The sequence below is a fragment of the Salvia miltiorrhiza genome, chromosome 2, assembly GCF_028751815.1.
Source record: "Salvia miltiorrhiza cultivar Shanhuang (shh) chromosome 2, IMPLAD_Smil_shh, whole genome shotgun sequence".
Lineage (NCBI taxonomy): Eukaryota > Viridiplantae > Streptophyta > Magnoliopsida > Lamiales > Lamiaceae > Salvia > Salvia miltiorrhiza.
The window spans coordinates 52,183,045-52,194,477 of NC_080388.1; the positions used below are offsets into that span (position 1 = coordinate 52,183,045).

An 11,433-nucleotide genomic window follows, 5' to 3' on the forward strand; every position below is an offset into this window, starting at 1 on the left:
CCTATCTATAAGATGTTCACAAGAATTAGATCACTTATATTTATAAATTGAAAACATTTGTAACCGTGCTATTAGACATTCTATTTTTGAAAAAAGTAGAGGACAAGTCTTTAACTGTCTTGCCTACTTTCCATCATTAATTTCAGCCTAACCCCAATCTGATTTTATTAACGTACAAAGCTGCGAAAATTTAAAAAATTAACCTTCAATTTTCGCCCTTTAATTTTTACATCTTTTTTACTTTTCCGATATCAATATGGATAGAAGGATAAGCACCCCCACCCCCCCACCCCCACCACCCCTCCGTTACCCGCCAAAACAATTATAAAAGCCCCCATTCTGTTTCAGAATCCACCAGTACTTCTCTCCCACAATCCTGTACATACGCATGCATATATACATATATACATATATAGAGAGAGAAAATTGTATCTAGTGAGAGAGAGACATTGATAGATAGCGCTCAATGGAGGTCCGAGGCGAAGCTAAAAACACCGCTCCATCTTCTCTGGAGATACAGCAGCCGGCGGCGGCGGCGGCGCCAATCAAAATAATATTTCTCGTGGCGTCGATAGCCGCCGGAGTGCAATTCGGGTGGGCCCTACAACTCTCCCTCCTGACTCCATATGTGCAGCTGCTGGGAATCCCCCATACGTGGGCGGCCTTCATCTGGCTGTGCGGCCCGATTTCCGGTCTGATTGTGCAGCCCATCGTCGGATACTACAGCGACAACTGCACCTCCCGCTTCGGACGGCGCCGCCCCTTCATCGCCGCCGGAGCGGCTCTCGTCGCTGTGGCGGTCTTCCTCATCGGGTTCGCCGCTGATTTGGGGCACGCCGGCGGCGATCCCTCCGGCAAGGGCCCTAAGCCTAGGGCCATCGCCGTTTTCGTCGTCGGATTCTGGATCCTCGATGTTGCTAATAACATGTTGCAGGTAGAAATTGAATTGTGCTTATGTTTTCACTAATTCAATTTCAATCTGGAGCATAGACTATATCGATCGCTGGCATTTATGTAAAATTTCCCCCTTTTTTAGGGTTTAATGATGATTGATGAGCATGGATTATGTCGTTAATGTAATCGGCGATGTTTTTTGCAGGGGCCATGTAGGGCTTTGCTGGCGGATTTATCAGGCGGAGAAGCTCGGAGAATGAGCACATCAAACGCGCTCTTCTCCTTCTTCATGGCGGTCGGAAACGTCCTCGGCTACGCCGCCGGCTCCTACACCCACCTCTACAGGATTTTTCCCTTCTCCAAAACCCACGCCTGCGACGTCTACTGCGCCAATCTCAAGAGCTGCTTCTTCATCTCCATCGCCCTCCTACTAATCCTCACCGTCCTCGCCCTCACCTTCGTCCGTGAGGAGCCCGCCGCGGCGGCAACGGAGGCGGCGGAGCCGGTGAAGAAGGGCAAAATCCCGGTGTTTGGGGAATTATTCGGTGCGCTGAAGGACCTCCCTAAGCCCATGTGGATCCTGCTGCTGGTGACGTGTTTCAACTGGATTGCGTGGTTTCCCTTCCTGCTGTTCGACACCGATTGGATGGGGAAGGAGGTGTACGGCGGCAAGGTCGGCGAAGGCAAGCTGTACGACCGCGGCGTACGCGCCGGCGCGTTGGGGCTGATGCTGAACTCAGTGGTTTTAGGGGTGGCCTCGCTGGGGGTGCAGTTCTGCGCACGGGGGTTTGTGGGGGTGAAGAAGCTGTGGGGCGGCGCGAATTTCCTGCTGGCTGTCGGCTTGGCGATGACGGTGGTGATCACCAAAACGGCGGACCACACGCGGCGGTACGGCGCCGATGGGGTGCTGCAGACGCCGGAGCCGGGCGTGAAGATTGGAGCTTTGGCCCTCTTCGCCGTCCTCGGCATTCCTCTCTCGGTGAGTTTTTCATTTTCTTTCTTTAATTATTTTATTATTAATTTAGTTTGTGTTGTGTATGTGTGGATTTTTGGACTTCTTTGAACGATTGCATGTGTTTGAATCTGAATTGTTAATTTGTGGTGATTATTAATTTCCTGTTGATTGCTTATCTTTTGCATGAAATACGTAGATGTTAAGACTCTATAGCTCCCTCGCATATAATGATGAGAATGAAATTAGTAATTAGTGTAACCATTCTAATCAATTTTAATAGGGCAAAATATTATGTTTAACATTTTTTTGTCCTTTGTTGTATTTGAAGTGTAATCATTTAAATTCCTAATTCGATTATTTCTTTTCTTTTTTACTATAATTCCTTTCGTTTTCATTTTAAAAAATCACAGCTTTAGACATGGTCACATGGGTTATGAGTAACCTGAAATAATACAATTTATTATTTATTTACTTATCCGATCACGTGAATTAAGTTACCATTAGCGGTATGATGTTTTAGTCATTTGGATTAAATAGTACCCCAGTTACTTGATCACGTCATGGTATAATCTAGCTTTGTGATGACTAAAAGAATAAAACTTTATCTTGAAAAGTGACTGTTTATCTGCTTCAGAAATAATGTATCAGTATGTTTTGGTAATTAAATTAATTTAAATTTAAAGATTGCATTATGGTGAATCATCATGATACCTTCGGCCTTCGCTGTACTGCTAGACCAACACAACACACTTATATGGTAAAATTGGAATTAAATGAGATTCACCCGTCGTACGCGATGATTGCCATCTATTATTAAGAGAATAATGCACACCGATTGCTATGGTTTGATAAGAAACAATTTCAAGATAATGACCAAATTTGGCACATAGCCATAGATACCAAAAGGAATAAAGATTAGGTTATCTTGGTTGTTTTCTTTCCATATTGTCAAAGCATCCATATCTACTGTTTGGCTCATGCTAAGCCAATTTAATGTAAAGGATTAAGTCATACACAGAGAATCTGCAGAAAGTAAAAGCTATTTGCTTCTTTTGGGTGAGGAATAATAATTGTAGTTTTGGCATTATTTTAACATTATAATGAAGAAACAGACCATGACCAAATCTGGTATTAAAGATTAGGTTACATTTGTTATAATTGAGAAATTGGCTGAGCCATATCTCTAGTTGGGTAGAATTATTGTAAAATTCCGTTTGTAATGATGCTTGTGTGAGTTGACAAGATTTCATGGAGTTTTGTTTTTTGGGGATGAAAAATATTGCATTTTGCTTTGCTTCTTGGAAGGGTGGCAGGTTGGTTGAGATGTTGACTTTCGGTAAAAGAGTAATGCAAATTTATTGGAAAACACACACTAAAATGAGTGGGAGAGCCATTTTCTTAGTTACTTTTTATTTGGTCCTTTAGAAATCATGATTAGAGTTAATTTTTGGATGCTTTGAAAGTTGGTTGTTGAGTAATACAGTTAGATCATGATAGTGATCTTTCATCCTAATACGATAAGTTTTGAAAAAAATCCCTTCATTTCATAGCTGGATGATCCAACATTCAATGTGGGTGTGGGTGTGGGTGTGTGTGGGGGGTAGGTCATTTTGTGATGATGAATGTGTGACATGGCAAGAGTTCATTCTATGATGTTTAGGGATGGAGATGAAAAAAAAAAAATGGATTTTGCTTTGTTTTGTATTAGGTTGGCATAGATTATTGACTTTTGAAGTCACATGACTTTGTTCCACTTTAGTCTTTCTTTTTTCTTTTAAAGATACGAGAAAGAAAATTGCTAATTTTTTTTATCTTCTAATGACATACTGTTCTTGATTAGGTAACTTACAGCATCCCATTTGCTTTGGCATCTATATTTTCCAGCAACTCTGGTTCAGGACAAGGTAAATAATGAAAATATTCTTATCAATTATTTTCCTCCAATTTCTTTGTTCTAAACTATAATCATATTTGCAGGTCTATCACTTGGAGTTCTAAACCTTGCAATAGTTATTCCACAGGTAATATTTTAATCACTTTTGTCCAATAACGCATCAACACAAATTCTCCACTCTGTCTTCCTAGTTGACTTGTGTGTGAATTAAGATGGATCCCACAATCCTACCAAAGAAAAGAGCGAAAAAAAGAATAGATAATATATCATGCCATCATATCAAAAGAGCATGGTATAAAGTTTGAGCACATTTTGTAGTGGAATGAGTTAGTGTGTATTGATTCTGTTTTAATATTTTTGGATTTTTTCCTTTGCTGCAGATGTTGGTTTCTGTCACAAGTGGGCCGTGGGACGACCTCTTCGGTGGCGGAAACCTGCCAGCGTTCGTGGTTGGGGCGGTGGCCGCCGCCATCAGCGGTATTTTGGCCCTCACGATGCTTCCGTCGCCGCCTGCTGAGGCGGTGGCGACCAAGGCTATGACTGCCGGAGGATTTCACTAGAAACCGTGTCTTAAAATTTTAGCCCTCTTTGGGCTTTTTGCGGGCTTGTAATGGTTGCCCTTTAGCTTTTATATCAAGAACTTTGACCAGCAGATTATTACACGCTAAGCGTGATTAAAGTTGTACCTTTTTTTTTTTTTTTTCAGTAATGAAGATGTGTGACGCCTAATTAAATCTTGTCAAATTTACAATTGTTTCTCCTTCCTAATATATATGGTCCAATAATACAGTCAGTTTATCTCAGTTCAGATATAATATCCCAGCATTTCCTATGTTCCACAATCAAATTTGTTATTTTAATTATATTTACTGTAAAAACAATTATAGTATAATGGATAATAATTAAAATTTATAAAAAAAAAATTGAAATTTAATATATATTAGATTTCATCAATCATAATACTAAATTATTAACTAATAAAATAAAATTAAATATTAAAAATAATCATATACACTTGTTGAGTATAATAAATCTTACACACAGGAAATTGAAATTGAAGAAATATCTAAATAATAAAAGTAATACACAATGAAATACTAAAAAATGAGACGTTGATGTTGTCATACTGGATCTTAAGAGCCTGCATCGCAATGGGGCACTGGGGTCGTTCGATCCAGGCTCCAAAACAAAAGTCAGCACGAAGGGGTGGTATATCGGGCGCATGCTTGCACGCGCACCTTTTTTTCAAAAAAATAATAGAAAATTAAAATAAAATTTTGAAAAAGTTTGATTTATTTTTTTTAATCTAAAAAAGATTGAAATTTTATTTTAATTATTGTATTTGATTTTAATTAATGTAATATGAAAATTTTAAATTTTAATGAAATGTTAGATTTGAAAATTAAAGAGTTAAAATTAAATAAAATGGAAATGAGAAAATTAGAGCCCCTTTTAAAGCTAATGCATTGGAGAGTTGAGGCTTTAAGATGGGGACTACCTCTTAAAGCCTCTTTTTGGAGTCTTCCATTGGAGATGCTCCAAGTGAGTTTCTCTTTATTATGTCAAGGACGTCGATTAATTATTTTCCTAATTAACCATATTTTACAATGGGTAGTGCTAAATAGCCATAATTATGGCTGCCATAATGGGTTAAATTAGTAATTTTATATTTATTATAGTTATATATTTAATTATTCATTTATTATTTTACAATGTCACCCCTACATATATTTCCTTTCCTTAATAATTAAAGATTACTTCCTTACATACATTAAACTAATTATGTTATGTTTGACTAATTAATTACCTAATATACATTGAGTTATTTTTAGATATGTTAAAGGGATATTAAGCCAATAAGGGGACGGATACTAAAGGGTATTAAGCCCGGACGATTTTTTCAAACAGATACTAAGCAACAATTTTAATATATATTAGATCTTGATGATCGAATGGCTGAAAATGGTTCTCCGGTCTTCTTTTATTTATGGTTCTTTCCTGAACCTCTCCCTATATATATATATATATATAAATATATATATATATATATATATATATAAAGTTAACCCACAAATTTTAAGCTTATGTACTTTTACACTTTAACTTGAAAGCTTTACCTTTATTGGCCTACAATATCACGATTTCTTTACCTAATCATTTTAATTATTTCCTGCAAAATGATATTTTTGTTAAAGAATAAAATTAAAAAATTCACAATTTTAGTTCGTCTATATAATACTATAAAAAGTGAATTGTTTTTTCTCCTATTATTCTCTCTCTTTTTTTCTCTCTTCTCCCACCAATTTTTTTTCACTATTTTTATCTATATTCCTGCAAAAAACCATTCAAAAATGAATTTTAAATAAATAAGTTATGAAAAATTTAATATTTAAAATACTTTATTTTCTCTCTCTCCATTATTTTTTTACATTTATTTATTTATGTTTGTGTATTAAATATTTATTTATTTATTAAAATATATTTTGTACTTCTTTATATTTTGATTTTGTTTAATATTTATAATTATTTATTTAAACATAGAAAATAGTTGAAAATAAATTTATTCAAAAAAAGATGAGAGGGGAGAGATAAGAGATGAGAGAGAGTTTTTTTCAAACTTTAATCTTTAAATAAAAATAACTTTTACATTTTAAATAGTTTAAATATTTAAGATTAATCACACCACTATAATTGTGTATCAATTATAATCCATCAAATTAATTATAAAATAATCATAGCACTATATAATTTATGATATAATTAATTTTTAATCAGCGTGCGCGCGTGTGAATAAGCAAAAATGTTCAATCATTTTACATTATATGTTAAAAATGTCTTATTTTATAAATATGACGAGTGGGTACCTAAAATTTGAGGATCGAGTCGATATGAAACGAACCGAGCTTAAAATTTTATTTGTATTTAAGTACAAATTTTTTATTTGTAATATGAATTTGGCTAGCTACTAACCTATTAATTAGTTTTAAAAATATTGTATCATGCATGCCTGTTAACATAACTTCTAACATAAACACTAACACTCTACACACATAATCAATATTAATATATCTTTTTAGTCATATTAATATATTAACCCTACCCTATATATATATATATATATATATATATATATATATATATATATATATATATAGGGGCGCGCTCCAGTGAGACCCCATAATTTTCGTGAAACACTAGGACAATGAATAAGACATATAATACTAATGAACAAAACGTATATCTAATGAACAAGATGTATATACTGATGAAAAATAAAATTTAAAAAATTTGTAATGAATAAGACATATATACTGATGAACATGGCCGTATATACTGATGAACAATGCAGTATATGTTGATGAATAACAAAATTTAAAATATTCTGCTCCCTCCAGGATTCGAACCCTGTGAAAAAAAATCACCCTCCAGATACAATGTCAGCCATAGGATTGATAAAATAAACGCACCAGATCGTGCCCTAGATCTCACTAAAATTAGGGGGTCTCATTGGAGCGGCCCCCTATATATATATATATATAGGGAGTGGTTCAATTGAGAAGCTCAAATGTGTTGAGAAGTTGAGAAGCAATCTAATAGATGAACATGTCAGTACATTTTGATGAACATGGCAATTAGACCCCAGATCAATAAATTCTTTGAACATACCAAATATAACTGACGAACATACGAATCTATTTAATTTGTTAAAAAATACGCCACCGCCAAGGATCGAATCCCAAATCAAACCTGCGTTCATAAAAACTAATTGACATGTTTGTTGGGGATAGGTCCAACAATTACGGATAAGGACGCCGGGGTCGTCCGGTACGATGGGAACTAGCAACCTGAAACACGAACAACGTTAGAGCCCTCCTTGGAGCACCGGTGGGGGTGTCGATGGAAGGGCCTCCGACGCTCAAGTCAGTAAACAATATTAATAAAAATCGTATTGAAAGCAATTGAAAGTAAATGGAATAGTAAATCGGATTGATCTGGTCGACGGAGTTGAAGGCGATTGAGCAATGAGCGAGGGCCGTTGGGTCGTCCCGGCTGATCTGATCACCGGAAAACCTAAGGCTGAGAGCGTGGAGGCAGAATAGTGCGAGAGGGGAGAGAAGAGCGAGAGAACGTGTTGGAGTGCGAATGACTGTGTAGGTCGAATGACCTAGTAAGTTATTATTTATACCGCGATGGCCTGACGGCTAGGGTTTTGCTGGCACGTCCCTTTAAACCCTGGTCGTTCCGATATTTTGGGGATCGTATCCCTGACCTCGTTCCTTTCTTTCTCCCCAAGTCGCTGCCCTTCTAGGGTTTTGGTCGATGGGCCTTAATGACCTAAAGTACCGGATTGGGCTGAATTAATTGAAATTAATTCAGTTTTTCGAATTGGGCTAAGTGCTTGGGCCGCGAATATTTATTCGAATGGGCTATACGAAATTTGCCCACTACAATTTGTCCCCCACTCTCTAGTTGAGATTTTCTTTAGTTATCTCAACTAAAGAGTATAATTATAAAAATGCGAAATAATTGGGCATTTATGAGAGTGACGTCTCCGACTCGACTTTGCGTTGCCATAATATAATTAATTTGGCAAAATAACTTATATATATATATATATATATATAAATATAAAAGTTATTCATACTTTTGCGGATTGAAGCAATTTTTGAGAAGTGAATTAAGAATTCACGTGACTTTGGCTAATGAATTAGCTTTTTGTTGGGGCCCACGAATTGAATTAGCTTTTGTTAAGTTTCAATTCAATACCTTAGTCACTTGAAATATTGGACGAGAGATTTTCATATACTTGATAGCATGTAGGCCCACTTGTAATTGATAACCCTTTACGTTTTGAGAAATGGAATGAAGGCATGGCCGAGTTTGACAAATGGGATATTAACTTTTTCCCATGACCTCTCAGGAACAGGAAATAGGGTCGATTGTTTTGCCCTTTTACCTTCCAAATAGGTTAAATTGGTCGAAAGGGTCGAAAGGGTCAAAAGGGTCTATCGCCCCGCTTCCGCTCCCAATTTAACTGAGCAATTATTCGACGCCAGAAAATAATCCTCATGAAAAAATGTTTCCCAAGAGAGATGAATTAGGTCGATATGGCCCAGGGGGTCAACTTTTCTTTATTGCTCCTTCACTCTTCTTGTATTTTGCTGAAAGATACAGATTCATTCTGAAATAATTGATTTGGGTTTAATTTTTGTAGCAGTCTTTGACACCATGGGTCTATGGGGATGATTTACGCATTAATTGAGTGCACATGAGGCGGGGGTGCTGAAAGGATTTCAGGGTCGATGTGGTTAATCGGGGTAATCAGGCTGAGCAATCCTACTCAGGCCTGAGGTTCCCTTTTCGTGAGTTGAGCAGTAGCAGCGTGCGGAGGAAGGTGTGATAATATCGAAGCTTCACGGTTAATAGGGTCAACAGGGCATTAGGGGCGATAACATTTGCACATAAAAATTGACAACTCGGGCCCATCGAGGCGATAAGGGCAATAATTCTTATTTATTAACCTTTATAACTTGGCTCTATCAGGGTGATAGGGGCAATAGCCGTTGTGCATGAAAATTTGTAACTTTGGCCCATTGGGGCGATAGGGGCAATATCTCATGTTAATGAATTTTTGTGACTTGGCCCTATTGGGCTATGGGGCAATGCCCCTTGTGTATGAAAATTTAGGAATCGGGCCCAACAGGACGATGGAGGCGATACCCCTATGTGTAATAAATTAAAACTTGGCCCCATTGGATCAATAGGGACAATAATTTTCATGTAGAAACTTAGGAATCGGGCCCAACAGGGCGATGGGGGCAATACCCTTATGTGTGAAAAATTAAGAATTGAACCCAACAGGGTGATAAGGACAATAACCCTTGTACATGAACATTTAGGATTTGGGTCCGTCAGGGCGATAGGGGCAATAGCCCTTATGTGTGAAAATTTAAGAATTTGACCCAACAGGGCGATAAGGGCAATAACCTTTGTACATAATAAATTAAGACTTGATCCCATGGGATCAATAGGGGCAATATGATCTACATGCTTAGCATATATAACCTAAAATAAGGGCAAAGGGATAACATAGCCAACACTTTAAATGTATGATAACAAATGATAAGCCCCGATGGGGTTGATTTAGTTGACGTCTTTCACATATGAAAAGTAAAAGCTAAGCCCCATTTGGGGGATATGGTCAATAATAATCACAATATCTGTTGTAGTGTAAAGGTCAAGCATGATTTTATACAATTAAAGATGATGTTGGGCAATAGAGTCGTACCTGTTTATTTGAGTGAATCGCCCTTGTACGAATGCATTCTTATTATTCTTAATACTACTTGATTGAGTTGGGGCGGTCCTTGTGCTCACATGGCCTTCATCCTTGCTACTTTAGGGGCTTTGATTATTATGTCACGTGCACGAGAAGGATCAATCGGGTCGTCAAGTAGGACTCGACGTTTGGTTGATGAGGATGAGGATAACGTGTTAGAAATTCCTACTGGAGTGGAGATCAGGATCTAAATGGGTTAGCCTTCACGCACCTGGTATGGCTTTATTACACATAAGTGAAAAATGGTTGGTTGAAGGGGTGGGGGGGGCTGCGCTCCTTAGAGCTGCCTACATACCCTTAAGAGGGATCAAGCCCGAATGTAGTTCTGACCTGCATAGAAAGGTCAGTAATTGTAGAAAATGATATGGGTCTCGGAAGACCTTATTGAAATAAAGTGAAATTTGTAGAGTTTATGGTCAAGCGTGGTACTGCTTGAGATGTAGGGCGTTCCAACTGTTGTTGATTTCATGCCCGTCTGATGCTTGTAGCCTATAGGCTCCATGTCCGATCACCTTGGTGACCAAGTAGGGTCCTTCCCAATTCGGGGCTAACTTGCCAGCCCCTGCCTCCTTGGTATTCTGGAATACTTTGCGAAGTACCCAATCGCCCGGTTTGAAGGTTCGTGTGCGAGTGTTCTTGTTGTAGTGTCGAGCAATACTTTGTTGATATGAGGCTATTCTTATGTTTGCCCTATTTATCTTCTCGTCGAGCAGGTCGAGCTCGTGGCACATGGCTTCATGGTTGTCGTGGTCTGTGGTAAATTCATACCTAGCGGTATGCACTTCGCTCTCTGTGGGGATGACTGCTTCCATTCCATAAGCGAGGGAGAAGGGGGTTTCTCCCGTCGAGGTTCTTGTGGTTGTCCGGTAAGACCATAGGACGCCGGGTAGTTCATCTGCCCATTTCCCCTTCGCCTTCTCCAATCGTTTCTTGAGTGTATTCATGATGGTCTTGTTGCATGATTCAGCTTGCCCGTTGGCTTGGGGGTATCTTGGCGTTGAGAAGCTTAGCTTGATGTTCCAAAACCTGCAAAAATCTTGAAAGTCTGCGCTTATGAATTGGGACCCGTTGTCCGTGACGATCTCCTTGGGCACCCCATACCTGCATATAACATTCTTCCAGATAAAACCTTTTACCTCTTTATCCCTAACCTGGTGAAAAGAATCTGCCTCGATCCACTTGGTGAAGTAGTCCGTCACGGCTAACATGTAGACTTTTTGCCCAGGGGCCACAGGTAGTTTGCCTACGATGTCCATCCCCCATTTCATGAAGGGCCATGGAGAAGTGATAGCTTTTAGTGGCTCTGGGGGTAAGTGGGAGACTTGGGCAAATCGTTGGCACTTATCACAT

At 38.3% G+C, this 11,433-nt stretch overlaps 1 protein-coding gene across 1 annotated transcript; it reads left to right on the top strand.

The window, feature by feature from the left end:
- Positions 1–344: 344 nt before the first annotated feature.
- On the top strand, positions 345–4,472 carry LOC131010122 (sucrose transport protein-like). The gene is made up of 5 exons (XM_057937535.1): positions 345–934; positions 1,100–1,873; positions 3,690–3,753; positions 3,827–3,870; positions 4,124–4,472. The coding sequence occupies exons 1-5, from the start codon at positions 467–469 to the stop codon at positions 4,301–4,303; spliced, it is 1,530 nt and encodes a 509-aa protein (XP_057793518.1). The 5' UTR covers positions 345–466; the 3' UTR covers positions 4,304–4,472.
- The last annotated feature ends 6,961 nt before the right edge of the window (positions 4,473–11,433 follow it).